The sequence below is a fragment of the Talaromyces amestolkiae genome (assembly GCF_001896365.1).
Source record: "Talaromyces amestolkiae strain CIB chromosome Unknown scaffold3.1, whole genome shotgun sequence".
In the NCBI taxonomy this organism is placed as follows: Eukaryota; Fungi; Ascomycota; class Eurotiomycetes; order Eurotiales; family Trichocomaceae; genus Talaromyces; species Talaromyces amestolkiae.
The window spans coordinates 1,649,304-1,666,095 of NW_024468039.1; the positions used below are offsets into that span (position 1 = coordinate 1,649,304).

At 46.3% G+C, this 16,792-nt stretch overlaps 4 protein-coding genes across 4 annotated transcripts; 1 reads left to right on the top strand and 3 right to left on the bottom strand.

Moving 5' to 3' along the window:
* Positions 1-82: 82 nt before the first annotated feature.
* Positions 83-858, bottom strand: BHQ10_002586 (uncharacterized protein; the record flags this gene model as incomplete). Its single annotated transcript, XM_040874748.1, has 2 exons — positions 83-571; positions 631-858. 2 exons carry the CDS (start codon positions 856-858, stop codon positions 83-85), a joined length of 717 nt encoding a protein of 238 aa, XP_040731091.1.
* A 1,282-nt stretch (positions 859-2,140) lies between these two features.
* Positions 2,141-2,845, top strand: BHQ10_002587 (uncharacterized protein; the record flags this gene model as incomplete). Its single annotated transcript, XM_040874749.1, has 1 exon — positions 2,141-2,845. One exon carries the CDS (start codon positions 2,141-2,143, stop codon positions 2,843-2,845), a length of 705 nt encoding a protein of 234 aa, XP_040731092.1.
* Positions 2,846-2,985: 140 nt separating this feature from the next.
* Positions 2,986-4,767, bottom strand: BHQ10_002588 (uncharacterized protein; the record flags this gene model as incomplete). Its single annotated transcript, XM_040874750.1, has 7 exons — positions 2,986-3,449; positions 3,501-3,920; positions 3,968-4,053; positions 4,110-4,435; positions 4,491-4,518; positions 4,570-4,674; positions 4,733-4,767. 7 exons carry the CDS (start codon positions 4,765-4,767, stop codon positions 2,986-2,988), a joined length of 1,464 nt encoding a protein of 487 aa, XP_040731093.1.
* Positions 4,768-6,758: 1,991 nt separating this feature from the next.
* BHQ10_002589 (uncharacterized protein) lies at positions 6,759-14,536 on the bottom strand (the record flags this gene model as incomplete). Its single annotated transcript, XM_040874751.1, has 8 exons — positions 6,759-7,346; positions 7,394-7,843; positions 7,960-8,204; positions 8,268-8,427; positions 13,175-13,726; positions 13,785-13,967; positions 14,031-14,158; positions 14,236-14,536. The coding sequence occupies 8 exons, from the start codon at positions 14,534-14,536 to the stop codon at positions 6,759-6,761; spliced, it is 2,607 nt and encodes an 868-aa protein (XP_040731094.1).
* Between the last annotated feature and the right edge of the window lie 2,256 nt (positions 14,537-16,792).

The window sequence follows — 16,792 nt, forward strand, 5'->3', positions numbered from 1 at the left end:
CCAAGACGCCTGAATCAGACCGCCTCCTGCAAGAAAGCCACTTTTATATCCTCACAAGCACGATAGGTCTTCGCCAAGAAGACTAATTCTTTCTCTTCCGAGGTAAAAGATTATCTTTCAGGATCCGAACCTCGCCCTCCAAAACACGACTCCTTTCCTCGAGCTGCTTGATATACCTCATAGCTTCACTCAGTACTTCGCCCTTGTTTCGATGCTGTTGCACCGACTCATCGGTTCCGTCTTGTCTCTTAAGTAAACTCTGCACAGCCTCGAATACAGGCAATATATTATTGAGCGCAGCAAATTTTGCATTGATATTTGATCGGTACCGTTTCTCGACTTTGTTGTGAGCAGCTTTGTTGACAACGGGGCTTCGCTTCCTTTTTGGTTTGACGACTGTAGGAAGACTTTCTGACGCTGGACTGGTGCTTCTGCTGATGCTTTGGCTGCTGCTTCGGCTACTTCTCCGGCTTGAGCTGTGCGTTAAGGAGGGAGATGATGTGCTCATGTCTGGGCTAGACAGGTAAGTTTGCATGGCGTAGTCCCATTCGTTGGCGGTGTCACATTGATTCTATATCGTTGCATTAATATTGCTTGTGATTCGAAAATTAGAAAGCTAAACAAACGTACCTCAGTCGATACATTATATAAAGCAGTATCAAACAATTTGGAATCGGCGTCATCATTGATGGCGAAATTTGTGTAATCAAAATTCCACAATAAGTCCTCCATCTGATCCACCGTTGCGTTGTTACTTGAACCAAGTATATTGTCGACAGAATTGTCATAGAGGAGAAAGTCGTTGTTCGCCATCGAAAGTTCTTGAAGATTATACGGAGGAGTATACAATGTCGTCATGTTAATGATACTGGCGTGTAGTAATAGAGATCAATTGAAAGCTGTGGCGATGTATGTTCAGATTATAATGGAGCTTGAAGCTTCCGATGATGGTTTTACTCCACTGTATTCTCAGGTTCTATCCACTTCTATTTATACTTGAAGTTTAATTATGAATGTGTATATGTAGCATATACAGAAGATAAAATTTATCTGCCGAGAGCAACCCGACAGAAAGCCGAGACGAAAACCGCGTGTCGATAACATATAGAGCTAGGATAAGCATTTTCGATGTATCATTGAATCGTCCAGCGCCTCTTCTAGGCGCCGTGTCAAACGGCGAGAGACTTAAATTCAATATTGGTTAGCTACACGATGACCAAGCTGTTGACACATCACCAAGAGCACATCCAGCCAATAATTGTATTGATTTGATCGGTAGGCTTGTCCACGTTTCAGAATATTTTGCCGCCATTGAGCACTGACGTGTGGCTTTCATATGTTAGCCGGTGATAACTCGGCGAGGATTTCCCATGCAGAACGTAGCTTGGCCCGACAACTCCGAAGAGCCCCAGGTGCATTCCCTTGTTCACCTCAACCTGATTTACTACGTAGTAAATAGCCTTGCTCGAATCATATCCGGGGTAATCGACAAATAGTCATCGACCGGCGCTCTTCATCCTCTGCTCGAGATCGCCGATTCAACCACGGCCGAAAAGCGATTCGCAGCCGGCCCCGAGCTCACGGTCCACGGAAAAGAGATCTTTAATGCTTTACCCCCCCCCCCCCCCCCCCCCCATCCTGGCTAAATTTACGTACATGTCAGGTATCGCAGCTTGCAAGCCAGATATGACACAAGACTCGAATCCCAAACGTTATTCACGCTACCGGACCTCGCCGTCGTCCAGCTCATTGAACCCTTGTGCCCCCGGCTATTGAATCAGAAGTCGATAGGTAGTGAAAAAACCGGTATTTGTTCGATAATATTCGGACGAGATAAATAATAATGGTGGTGTCTCGTGAGTCGTTTCGGAGTCCATTTTGGTGTGTGGTCTGTTAGCTGTTGGATGTCGCTGTTCGGATGGACGGATTCCTTAACAACATCACGCAACGGAGAAATCGCATGGTGTTGCAGACACGAGCAACCACCATTTGACCTGCACGACATTTTGTGTATAATAGATATAAATCTGAGAGGGGTAGAAATAAGTAAACAATCAAATAACACAAGCAACTTTGCACAGACTCAATTGAGATCACCAACTTATACTTCTAAAGACTTGAATTAGAATAGCTATACAAAATGCTTTCAGCTCAAGATATCCTCCGCCCCGAGAACAACGGCATCCCACAACTCTTCCACGTCCTGCTCATAACGCACCATCTTCAAAAGGACCCCAACGCCGTAATCCAAAAACTCCGCGTTACAGGCTCATACACCTCTCTCGCAGCCGCAAAAACCGCCGCCTACAGCTGCCTCTTTGACGCCGGCTACGAAAAGGAATGGTTCACAGAGTACACGGTACACCACGACAGCAACAATGGGATAGTAGTATCTGCTACTTCTCCAGATGGAACTACGTTTTCAGTTCAAATTTTGAATTCTGTCCTGGACGATGATGAGCCTCAAGATGCATCGAAGCTATGGAATTACAACATTGAAGAGCACGACCAACGCATCTCAACCGAATTGTACTACGTCGTACAGGTCAAAACACACTTTGATGATGAGCAGCTTCGCGAAATTAATATTGAGGGCACATTCCTTACCTATAACGCCGCTCGAGAATATGCCAAGGGTGTGCTCTTGTCCCCTACGAACGGCATCGATACGGAGAGCTATGCACAATACGATGAAGCGGGACTCGATCAGCGGGATTGTGGCTTTGGCGCTAATGTAATTGTGCATGCGGTGGGTGTCAATGGGGAGAACTTTATTGTTAGTGTGGTTAAGAGTCAGACGATGGAGAGTGTGAGGTTGGCCGAGGCCGCCATGCGCATTTCATGATCGGATTTTAAGCGATGGTGTAATGTGAGATTAGTAGCTAATGTCAGATTCCCTATGTATCTACTGGATGAATAACGATATCTACATTTAAATCAATACGCCAAACACATCGCACCGAAACCGCCACTATCAACGGGGAGTTAATCCATCTTCACCTCATCCTTGTCCCGGGAAGATGAATGCTCGGCGGGGCTGACATGGCCACTGGTAGGGCTAGTATGGGGCAATTGCCCTTCAGTAATTTGTCCACTCTCCAAGCCAGCACCATGCAAACTGAGGTGGCTCCTCTCCCCCTCGAAGAAGAGAGCATACGCCTCCTCACCATGAACAGCATCATCCCCAACCATGAGATGCTCATCAGACATGCGCAATGGAATGCGCAGGACGTATTTGATAAAGAGACAAATCACACTAGTCATGAAAAGGTTATATCCGATGATGAACAGTGCGCCCACGATCTGAAGCCAGACTTGTTTGCCATTGCCTTCAATGGCACCTCCAGGATTGGTCAAGCCGAATGCTGCGCAACCGTCGATTGTAGCGAAGATACCGGTTAAAAATCCACCAGTGAACCCGGCGACCATGTGTGTGTGCACTGTGCCCACTGCAGATTGTTAATCATAACCATTTAGCTCAATCGACGGGGAGTACTTACTAACGTCATCCACCTGCTTCATCCACTTCTGTCGCCCAAGTACATTCATTGAGATCCAAGGAATAGAGCCAGAACAAGCACCAATGACGATAGCMCCCCAGCCAGTCACAAATCCAGCAGCGGGCGTAATAGCCACAAGGCCAGTGATCTCACCTTGCACCGCGCCAATGACGGAAGGCTTCTTGAAAAAGATATAGTCTAGCGTGGTCCAGACCAAAAGGCTCATGGCAGTACAGATGTTTGTATTGAGCACGGCGACACCGGCATCGGGACTCGCGGCGTATGGATCMCCGCCGTTGAAGCCGTTCCAGCAGACCCAGAGGATACCTGCGCCGACTAGCATGAGGAGGATGTTGTTAGGATAGAATGAGTCCCTGTCTCGCTGTAAACGAGGGCCGAGCCAGTATGCAGCGGTGAATCCTGATCAGTCAGCCTAGGTACTTCCTTTGATCGACTGATATACTCACCAGCCGTGCCGGAGCTAAGATGGATGACATAGCCGCCTGAATAATCGAGAACTCCCAACTGATACAAAAAACCTCCTCCCCAGATACTACCCAACTCACCCGTTAGCAACCTAATCACACCAAACTGGGGAGAAAATCCCACCTAAAGGCCCCGACCGTGTACGAAAAGGTAATCCAGAGTGGTACGAAGACCATCCAAGCCAAAATATTAATTCTACCCAACAAAGACCCACCCAGAATAATCACCGTGATCGCCGCAAACACAAACTGGAAGTATATCATAGTCGACAAATTGAAGTTGGTCGTCAGCCCGGCAGCTGGTAGATGGGTTTGGCCCAGATTTTGTTGCATCGTCAATACGGGGCCAGGGGCCCCCACGAGAGGAAAATTGCCCCATTGTTCGCCGAAGCCCATCTTGTAGGCCCAGATTACCCAGCAGATTAGTGTTGCGGAAAATGCGTAGAAAACCTGCAATATCAGTACGTATGCAATGGGATCGATGTGGCCTAGTGGTGAGACACACCATGAATGCGGAATTGATGGCCCATTTTCTTGAAAGAGATGAGTTTATTTTCAGGAAAACGTCAGACCAAGAGACTTACTTCTTCACAAAACCGGCATAGAGGATAGCAAGACCGGGGATGGATTGCAACGCAACCAGTGTACCTGCAGTCAATTGCCATGCCTGATCGCCTTTGTCCAGCCAGCTACGGAAACAGTATCATATCAGCCAACTTCATAAATATAAGGATGCATGCAACATACGCAGGAGCAGGGTTGGTCAAGTCCGAGGACGACATGACTGCTGTCCACAAGTGCTCAGTTCAATGTCTGATCAATTGGAATCAGTGCAGTAAGTACTGAAGTCTACTGCTTAGAGTCGGATGACGAAAACGAGAAATTATTTTTTCTTATCAGCGCGATACAGGAACAATATATACCCCAGGATGACAACACCAGTCAAGGTACAAAGCTAACCAGTTCGAACTCCGACCTAGGCCAATACTCTATCACGGTATATGCACTCCTCAGCTAGCCAGATGCAACGCGCGCATGGCATGGCACGCTATCAGCCATGTGTCGATTTGAGTTCGTGCTTGACCATATGATAGCAAATCCCACGGCATGGTCTACTCCATTTCGAGCAGTCATAGACGACAGAGATAAGAGTAGAAATCTCATCTTAGTTCGAGGACCAATGACGACTCAGATAGGATATTCCCCAGGCGTAGCTCACTTTCTTTGAAAGCTCGAATACGTCAATTCCGCAAGAGAGCATGACACCAGGATGAGTATGGGGTACTTAAGTCAAGCATGCCTAAAGCGTAAGGAAGTCAACAATGAACCAGTCATAGCTTGAATAGTTATCTTTCACGGCTAATTGTTTGATGCCAGTGGTTCATATCATAGAGTCAGACTTGATTAGTGTATTGCTTAGCTCACTAGATTGGACCCTTATCGGAGCCACTTCGTGAAGAAGAGGCCTTTGATCAAAGTACTGCTTCGTTCAAAAGCAATAGAGAATGTGTTGACGATAGATAAACTGGTACTGTTAATGAGATCCAAGCATTCCATTACGAGCATGGTTTACCAATCGCATCCTTAACCAAACCGGGATAAAAACATAAGACATCAGCCGAACCACAAACATGATGCTTATACGTACCATGCTATCGAAAGACGCCAACCCAATCCCCTCGAAGCTTAGCCAAAGCCTCCTTTACAATCAACCAATGACCATCACGAATGTTATCTCTGCCCATGTCAACCCTCACACAGTCAAATCAGCTCCATATATATTGCATACCGTGATCAACCAGCTTGCTTTGACCTGCCGTGTTGAGTTTGATTGATGGAGATCGTGCTTTTCCTTCTAGTGCTTCGTGTTATTGCGCTGGGAGTCTTTCGTGTCACAGTGTACGGCACATTGTACACGCAGCACTGACTACAGTACAAATGTAGTCCACGCAAGTGATCGCCTGCGTAACTACCTAGACAGGTTGCCACGAAATATAAAATCAGTTGTATGACCGTATCGTACATCGGGATGTAAATATGTCTAATCGCGCTGGTCTGACGATTTATAGGTATGTCTTCCACTTTCTTGTATCAAAAGCATCATTGAATCGATGACTCATTAATCCGGGGAAGCCAAGCAATGCTAAGCCTTTTGTTCCACTTTCATCAGATACCTAAATAACATTCGTGTCTGGAATCATCAGCCCCTCCACTCATCAGCCTAGCGACCTAGCGGACAGACGAAAATGCTTGGCCTTCGCTGGCCAATGTCGCCCTCTTCTTGGCGCAGGACAATTACCAGACGACACAATAATAATAATTCTCGCAATTATGGGGATAGTGATAAGGACGATGATGTACAAGCACGTCGCCTTTTAGTGTCGAGGCCGGTCGTTGAGCAGGTGCGATACGTCGGGTTTGGTATTGGCGGCGCTGGCAATATTCGCAGGTAAGAGAGGTCTCTCTTCTATCTCCACCATGTCGATGCTAAGGATACCTAGAGTATCGCTACACAACGGACAGATTATTATGTGAATAATGAGAATGATATCAAGCTGTACCTGTTTTACTATTGATACAATGAATCCAATCAAAAATATACATCAAATCCCACAACCTGCAGTATAAACAGAATCAACAGATCGCCGAAATCGTATGGAATGGTAATGAAATCGAAGTGTATCCAAGTGAGAAAACCCTAGACAGTCCAGTCTATAGATGAAGGAAAGTATTAGAAAAAGGCTATCCAAAAGTGACGAATCGAGAATATAGGCTATTCACTGCCTGCCACCGTCCAGTAGACGACTCCAATAATGGCAACAGCAAACAGAGCAGTCAGGATACCAGCACCGGCTTTATCGGCTGTCGTGATAGCCTTCAACGTCGAAGTCGTGTCAGACGAATCTGATGTTCCAGCGGTAGGGTCACTGGTACTGTTTCCTCCCGTGCGCGACGTCACGGGGGCATACGAACTAGCATTGGTAGTCATGATCAGATTCGACCAAAAGATGTTCAATGCGCTCATTTGTTCTTCCAGCCCGATCTGGCCGTCCCAGCTCTTCGTGTACCACTTCACACCGCACGTATTGTTGCTGTCACCCGAGCAGGATGCAGCGGCGGCCGCGCTGGATGTTTGCAGTTTCGGCACGATCGTGCTGTACGTCGAGGGAACGATCAAAGCGGTGAAGGCCATCCAGCCAGCAGTAAGGCCCTTGAAGAGGACCTCGTTACGGTTGCAGATTTCGGTCGTTTCGCATTCAAATTCGGTGAGGATGTTGCCGTAGGTATCCGATGCAAAGGTGTCCCAGGTTGCGGTCAAGAGTCCATTCACCGCGGTCAACCATTCGGAAGATCCGTTGGTCTATAGACATAAGTAGAGATAGATAGAAAGGAAATGGAGAAACTCACATAGTTGTACATGTATGCCGCTCCGCTAAGATACGTGCCGTAATTATATGTCCATCGTGTGGAGTCCACCGTCGTACAATTGTCGCCCATACTGACCGAATCGCCAACTTCCCAAGTCGCAGTGTCGATCAACGGACTTGCAATAGTCCAATTCCAGATCTTTTCTGCCCACTCGGCATACGTTTCGTTATAAGTATACCGGGCCAATCGCGCGGCCAGCTGGAAAAGACCGCCATTCGAAATACTGTTCTTCATAGTATAACCGGCCTCCCAGTTCCAAATCTGCCACCTCATTCCTCCTCCGCAAGCCGTGGTATCCCATCGTGCGATTTGAGTGTTGAAGACACCTTGTGCGAGCGAGAGCCAAGAATAACCGCTAGAAGCTTCGGGGTATGCCAGCTCGGCAGCCGTCATTGCAGCGAGACCCCAGAACATTTGATCGTCGTTACCCTATGACAAGAATGATTAGACTTCTTCTAGAAGATGTGATCCACCGCCAAGAAGCCCAGAATGCCCAGGAATGCAAGAGTCCGGATATGTAAGAAGCCCAAGAATGTTGAACGTACAATATAATTACTGTAATTCGATGGCATATAATCGCCATTTCCCGCCTGAAATTCCATACCCACCGTGACCTCATCGTTGTAGGTTGTGTCGCCAGTGAAATGCCAGTATTGAATAAGAGCCATGAACATCGCACCACCTTCCCACCAAGTATCAACCAACTTTCCGGGGATCTGACCGGTCTCGTTACCGGCATACCATGTCATCATACCATACGCGGCCTCGCTCGCTGCATCGATGACCGATTCTGTCGTAAATAAGTAGTTAGCCAATGTTACCCGATCGGTTGTTACCCAAGCTCATCACGTACGGCGGTTGCTGGTATCAATGGTGATGGCTTGTGTCACTGGTGCCAGCAGCAGTGACAATATTAACGAGCGACTGCGCCATGATCCGGTGTTCGGCATCATGKCCAATGTGAAATCAATTATCGCGCGATGTGGTGGATTCGTCTTCTTTTTGCGGTCGCACTACCGGATGAGTCTCGGATGCACGGTGAACAGCATCTATCGACAAACGACGGGATGCTCAAGATGGAGCGTAGAGTATAGCGACAGGGCGTAAAGTATAGATTGAGCGAGTGTAGTGTCTAGCAAGAATATCAAGGATCAAAGATCACGGTCAAAGAGTGAAAGGGCAGTGCTCTAGGTCAGTTGCAGGTGGATCAACGTGGGTTTGCCGGAGAAGATAGAAGGGGGGCGCTCGCTAGGCTCGATCCGTCTGGGCCAATCTGAATTGGGTACAGCGCAACGCAGAGTGTCTGACAAAGGGTTTCACCGTGGATTGTCGCTGTCTGAAACGCATGACCTCAACGGGTGACCGAAGATGCTCTAATTTAGGCATCCCAGTAAGACGTCGTAGGCAGGGGCATCTCTGCCTTGATACATAGGCCCGAGCTGGATGCACGGATAGCCGGGGACGCGGCCTCGCAGCAAATGCCTGGGACTCATCATACAAAAATGGGGCTGTGCTGATGACGATGTTGACAAGATTGACGAGAGAGATCAAGCCCACCAGGGGCATTGAAGTTGAGGGTTTCAGGCTGAGCGACAAATGGAAACTGCGTGAGCCATTCGGCCGCGTCACCCAGTCGTAAGGTTACAGTACGAAACAGATTGATGGTATTGGAAGCAGGGGGATTATGTGACATGGTTGGCTTCCGGTGCTCTTTGACAGCGCTAATGCGATGGGAGGTAGCCGTATTGGGTCTAGTTCAATACGCTCGCGTATTAAGTGTGTATCACACCGTATGTTACGGCGATCCCTCCTTTCTTACTAAAAATAGCAGTCTGAAGGTCACATGATCTAGGGTTAGGGTATTGGACCTTTATTTTCAGTTCACACTGACTGATGCTCGACGCTTGTTTGTACTACTTGCTTGCTGAGCTAGTTCTGCACGAAGACGATGATCAACACAATGTTCACATCAAGAATATTGGTCCGTACCATTTTATATATGATGGTGAAGCAATCAATGTGCCATTGACTGCGATTTGCCGGGGAAACGATAATTGACAGAGAACCTCCATTTTCCTTACTAACAAAGACAATATCCAGATAAATGGCGAAACCCAGTTTCGCCGACTCGGGAACCCTTACCTAGGCTTCAAACCACGACAGTTTCTCAATATCAACCGTGTCTGCTTAGTTTTGGACACGGTCGGTTGTTCCGATGTTACCTTTGGTACAGTAATATGCGGAAGAGCTGTCCCCATTCTCAAAGGTGATACGATATTGTTCTCATGCTTCACTTACCTTCCAACTGGACGGAATACTACCGGTTTGTGAAAATTAGATGACATATAGACTCTCTCCGAGATAGGGACGCCAAATGTCTCAAATTCCGGCAAACTCCCACAACGCATATTCGACGCTGGTTGAGATCAAGTAAGCCGTTGGTTAATTGTCTGCTTTCTTTTATTCGAGCTGATAGCCGACCATCATATGAAATTTGGACGGAAGTTGAGAAGCAAATATCCGCGAATTACTCATTCGCAGTGGAAGCAGAGCTTGATTGGAAAGCCTACACACTACATCTCAACGGTGACTACAAGCCTACCTTTGCCCGAGTCTACGACGTGGACTCATTGATAAATGATATGTATCCTATGCTGACCAGTATCTTCAAACATTAAGACATCAAGCTTTTCAACTTTACTTAGAAGCTATCATGACAATGAAAAAGTGCACGAGGCTACTAACTCTTGGAAAGGGCCACGCATATCCGCTGATTTGTGTGCGCGTGACCTTCATATTAAACATACTAATATTTCAATTGAGGATATTCACAAGGATCTCTCTTTCCTTGGCCTGGGTATCGATTCGTTGATTCCTACCCGTATCCAAGCTTTTCCGATATTCACCCTTACAGTCCGCCATGACAACTCAAACAATTGGGACGTCTGGGAATATTTACGTTCATCCACACATTCTCCACTTGTCTAGTACAGTAAACGCCGTGGCTCTCAAGCCGACCTTCTTCCAGTGATCGCGGCAAATGATATTCTACGGGAGCAAGATATCGATCCTCTATTCGATACGGTGCATCGAAAAATTGTTTTGGATTTAACGAGCAAGAAAGATATGACTAGATATATCCAAGAAGCAACCGCGTTGGCAGAACGGTATCGACACCCCCCTCGACGACTTGTACAATGTGCTGTTCAACGGGGCGGGGGCAAGAATAGCAAGACTTCGGAATCTTGTATGTTCGATGCGCTGGTTGTTATCCCGGAGACCGCGGATGCATCTTTCATTGTAATAGTTGATGAAGAACTCGCATAATGGAAATTTTTGGAACCATATAGCCCATTCCAGAGTGTACCGCGAGAGATTGATCTTGATTATAAACTAAATATCGAGATAGAGCACCACTGCAACGGAGTCACCATGCGGTCTTCATGCAAAGGTCATTACATATCGCACGCCGGCTTGCAGTCTTTTTTATATGCGAATTTGATCTGGCAATCAAAAACATCATAGAATACCCACCAAGATGCGCTACATGGATACCCGAAGCCCTGCAAGAACTTCCTCTACATCTACAGGATATCTCGACGAATGATAAAGGCCTCCCAAAAGTCCAAGTCTCCGACGAGAAACCCTATTGTGGAGATATCATACGTGAGGTATTGATGGAATTTCCTAGCTTCCTATTTTTTTTATAGAGACTGCTACGAATATCTACAATGTCGATCTTGAATGGATTACAGATATCCGCACGGCGGCTGCTTATAGGACTAAAGAAGTGATGGTAAACGTTGCAGGTGTTTTGTCGACATCAGAAAGCCAGTCAGTGGCTGGGAATATCCGAGGAGAACGTGGAAGCTGTGTTACCATGTTTATATGCTCAAGGATGTCATATTGCCAATTGGCTCAAGTCCAACGCAACGCTGTTCGAAGGAGCCCGGGCGTATTCCACCAATGGATAACAACTGGATTCAATATGATTGAAGAAGACTTGGTTCAGACTACCTGAATGGCATTTTATTCTGAGAACGTGCTTTGTTGCCATCCCCAATGCCGGGGTTTCCCAGGTGTACAAAGGCAAGTAAATTTAAACGATAATTCTGGCCTTTTCATCGATCATTTCCAGTTATCCGCCCAAGAAGCTGCCAAAGTACAAGCTCGAGAAGAGATTGCTAAGATTTCGTCTTTATTTGAAGCGCCAATCCGCCTGCGTTATATTCGAGCTGGTAACTCCGATTATATCGTCATCACTGCATTGCGCATGGACTGTACATAGATTCATCAACGAGCTTCAAAGGCTCGACTACTATTTGCCTATTGGTGACTCTGCAGACCGTATCCTGGCATTGAATAGCTGTCAGGGCCACCTTTGGATGTCAATTTATTCATGTATATGTTGTATTGGCATTACACTCTACAAACACCGTCACCAAGTCTTGCGACAGTCTGCTCACGGAAGTAATCAAGCAGCAACTCTAATCAACGCTCGCAGGTCGCACTACCCATAAGCAGCGCTTCCTATCCCGGATTTTCTGACGACGCTGGAAGTTAAATCTGGAAGGGTCGAAAAGTCATCACTTATTAAATGTACGGGTCAATTTTCTGTTGACTGAAAGCCATAGAACAGCTGCTTCCACGTCAACAGACTCCAGGGGTTTCTCAAGTAAGGATATGGAGACGCCTCGCCCTTTAAGTCTCTTAACGATTCTATTGCCAAAGAGCAATCTACGCCATGCCATAAACACATAACATCCTTTGGCTTAGAGGCATATTTTCTGTCTGATTTAAATGATGATTAGACCGGATGGTGAGTATGGAGACATTTTCAGATTGTCTGTGCGAGTTGAAGGGTGTTATTCATGAGTTGCAACTGATGATCAAAGTCTTGAGTGGTAAGATAGTTGGGTCGGGTTTAATACACTTTACGCCGGGCAAAGTGATTTTATATCTCTAGCTGCTTATGTAGCGTCATTGATAGGCAAAATATCAACACAATCGTAACATGATGTGTCCCCGAGAATAGCTAACCGTACATCATTATAGAAATCCCAAACTAGGTTTCAACAGTACCCAGGATCAACCTTGGACCCAATGGAAGTACCTATTTATGTAGGTAGGTTTGCATTATAGATATTATGGGACATCAAGGGACCACTTCGGTCATCCTCGACGATGGAACGCAAATGACTCATGCAAGATATTGACTATCATGAACAGTGACCCTACTAGATATTACAAGGCAAGACAAGCATCAAAAATCAAACTTTCCATGTCCATATGTTAGCAGGGCATACCTGGACAATTCATCTCCGTGCCGAAACTAATTGCGGACATATTCAGTCTCAAGTTCACATTAATCTGCGCTTCGCTCGTATCACCTTCGAAACTGATAAGTAGTAACAGACCTAGATGAAATTAAATTGTGGTTTCGAATCTAACGTGCGATCACGCGTATGTGGATAATCGTACAGCATCTATACCTGGATACCAACAATTTCTTACCTACAACAGGGCTTACGTTCGAGTGGTCAGGAATTGAAAAGGATTATGTACATTGAGACGATATTCAGTTGATGGCCCGATTACAAAGAACGATGTATATGCAAGAGATCTTATTCATTCTATATTTTATGCACAGTGGCTCATCTATTGCCTCCAGAGTATCCTTCATGAGGTTCAAATAACGACGTGACTACGACTGAGACCGTAGGTGTGGTGCTTCTACAGCATGATATTAGCCTTGCGTACTCTATCAAAGGCAGTGTACCAAGAAGTCGCCGTGTCTATCTCCTCTGTGAATCCCAAAGCTTTAGCTCGTCCTAGATCGAATGGACGATCGAAATCCATCAATCGCAAACTTCCCATTCTTGCACCAGTGTTATGCATGCTTCTGTAAATGACGTCTTCCTTAAGGCCCTGTTCGCGACATAGAGCCTCTAGCTCGCCCCAGTGACGGTCCATATACTCGGTTGGATGCAGGCTGGAGCTATCGGGACCGACACCTTCCAGACCAAAGTATTTCGCGAGAATAGGCCATCGTTGCAACCACGAAACGGGAGTCGCACCATCTGCGATGTTAAAGGCACGGGTGTGAACCTTTTCGCGTGGCTGTAATGATGCATGGATACAGAAGCGAGCAATGATGTCCTGATTCGAATCGGTGTTTGTAAGTTTCCAGCTGGTCTCGTTGCCGGGGAATGGGACGCGAGCACCCTCTCCTTCTAGGGCACGGTACAATCCGAGGTAAATGCCCATTGTCTGAGCCATGCAATTGGCATTACCAAAGGGGGCGACGCCGACCTATATGATGTTTCAGCATGACATCCTGCATCAAGATTAGGAAGGATGCGAAACATACAATGATGTCTGGGCGGACCTCACACCAAGACCATGATTTGCCTTCGGAGATCTCATGAAGTAGGTCTACTTCATGATAGTAAAACAGGTCTTTGGCATACTCAGCGGGTATACGAGGTAAATCTTCTTTTAGAGGTATCTGTCCTCGAAAGGGGAATTTGTCGAGTAAATGCACACCGTAAGCCTGCGGAAGTAGTGGTTAGGTAAGGGAGTAAGATTTTCGAGTCGTTGAATGTAAAAAGTATACCTTGGTGCCAGTGATCAAGATTACAGAAGAAAGCTTAGGAGAAAGAGATTCAATACTTTGCACGGCCGCACGAAGCATTTCCTTGTTGATGCGGCATTCTTCTGCAGGAACGTCGCTAGCCCGATATGCTAAATGATCGACATTAGCACACGCGTCAATCGATATTGAAAGACAACAGAAGAGACCTCAAAGTATTAATCCTTACCTGCATAGTAGATATGACTTACGGTCTCCACGGAGGAGACATTGTCGGCCAAAGCTTTCGAGATTTGAGCATCATCACCGGCCAACAGATCGATCCCAGACACGATCTGCAGACGATCATCGTCGGGCCACCTTGCCTCGTGGGCGGTGAAGGGGCGATTTGCTATCGCAGTAATCTTCGAGAAAGATCCAGCTAATGGATATCCGGATAGCAGCTGGTTCACAAGGGCCCAACCGTTGATACCAGAGCAACCAAAGACCACGGCGTGATGGCCAGTAGTGTTGATTTGTGACTCGGCCATGGTTGGAAAAGTCTATGCGGTTTCTCTCACAAAGAGTTAGTTCAAGAACAAGCTGATTGATTGAAGGAAGCGTTCGCGGGCCAGGGGTTAATCGAGGTTAGTTAGCATGCAGGAGAAGTCAACAATTACTTGGTGCACAGTCTAAATTGAATGGGTTGATAAAGACGACAGTTATGTAAACGATACGACTTACAATTTGTAGCTAACGAACAGCAAATCTATATGGAACGGGCTGGAACTGCCGGCCAAAAGAGAACAGAAAAGTTGCGAGTTCTACAGTGTAAAACGCCTAGGCTACGAGAGGCGTTAATGAACAATGAAAATGATTTGACGTAGAGAAGGGATAGAAAGTGGTGAAAATGGATACAGACACTAAAATGACTAGATACTCACTAATATCAGTGCAATTGTTAACTCGCACTTAGTTCTTCTAGAGAAATTTACGGCAATTGAACACCAGCCGCGATCGAAGACTTCGTAGAGATATCGACGTGGACAGTGGACACCGGCCGGCCAACACCTTGTTAGCATACTTGAAGTCTGGAACTCACTATGGGAAACTCATATCGGATTCATCAAATTGAAAACGAAGGAGAAAACCATAGTGGATTTTAGGATGGAATGCTGTTCCCCTCAGATTAGAATGATGCGTGATTTTTCTTTCCTAATTCGGCAATACGGAGAACTCCGTAGGCTCAGTTGTGATCGACCTGAGCTAACCATCTAGACTGCAGCATGTAAGTACGCGTCCACAGTCACAGTCTCACAGAGCGAAATGAATTGGTCATTGAAATGGGAGTGCTCATCGAATTGGTATTAGTCGGTTTTCTCGGTGTAGTGTCATCTTTGTCGAGCAGTCCTTTTGCTTGCAGCAGCTTGCAATTTTACATCCTTCAACTACACTGATAAATTCTCGACGTCATTTACCAAGAACGCTCACCCCCAGGACTCCGGCCTGGCTTCCGAAAAATTCTATATAAGGTTCATAAATGCTCCGTAAAGTTTCCAAAGCTTCACGCCCAACTTTCAATTCGTATAAGGGTAGACAAAGATTCTTTCTCGTTACACTTTGAAACACCACGGAGACTACGTACGCAAGACGGGGATAAAGTTTGCAGAGAGTTTTCTACAAGTTACCTATCCTAGCCTAGTATCAGTCGCCGAGTCACCGTGCAGTGTGGGCTTTGAGTCTGAGGGTTTTTTGGGGCATTCCCTCCAGGGTTGTACTCCATACTCTGTCTGTTCTCTATTTGATGGTGAGTACGCACGAAAGTATAAGTGGCCTTGGCAGCCCTCAGTGGCAAAGCTTAAAGTCCACTCACTTTCATACGGTATTTCCAATTGGAACCTTGAGGTTACATCTCGAAGAAATTTCGGGTCTGCTTCCTGCCTGTTGGATCGCGTGAACACTGGTTGAAGAAGCGATCAATGGACCCAGAATTTGGCCCTAAGAAACCCAATTTCCCTCGATGGAGACACGAGGAAGTAGGCCTATAGGCCGGGGTTGATTTCAGCTAACTGGAACCCACTTAGGTGATTGTTTAGTTACTTTAGTTACTTTAGTGCTAAAGTGTGGAACCCGACCCATTAATAGGGTCTCCACTCGACTACCGTGGGCATTCGGCCTTCTCAAGCGTCATCAGGACGGATTATTTGCCTGATATTCTAGGACACAAGATGAGAAATGAGATGGTATCTAGAAGGAGCCTTCCGCTACGTACTTGGTTTCATGGGTTTAATTCCCGTATCGTATTTCATTCTACCTGGTGCTATCTTTTCACCACCCCGACTAGCCAGTAATCAATGTAATCTTTTTATGGCCGCGGAAATAATGATGAAATCCTAGTAGGCTACACTAACTCCAATGGAGTAAAAGCTTTCGACTAGATCCGAGCCGCGCAAGAGAAGCCACAATATCTCGTCCCTGGCCCCAAGATCAGAGCCGGCCGTTTTTCCTGCTTGAAGGCGTCTAATCACGCGTAAGTCAGGGGTTTAAGAGAAAACAAGCAATAATATTAATAAATCTACTAAATCTACTATAGAAGGCGTTTAAGCCTTGCAGACAAGCCACTGCAAACTTACGGGATGTTTCCGTCGGTGCTAATAGACTCTAGAGCTGTTTAAGCGAAGAGCGCGAAGAAACGCATATCGCCGACCAGGGCAGCTGAGGAAGACAAAACCCGTAGGATGGAACACGGAGCACTACTGTTAACGGATATAGGAATAAAAAGCAACCAAAATTAGTACGTGAAGCTA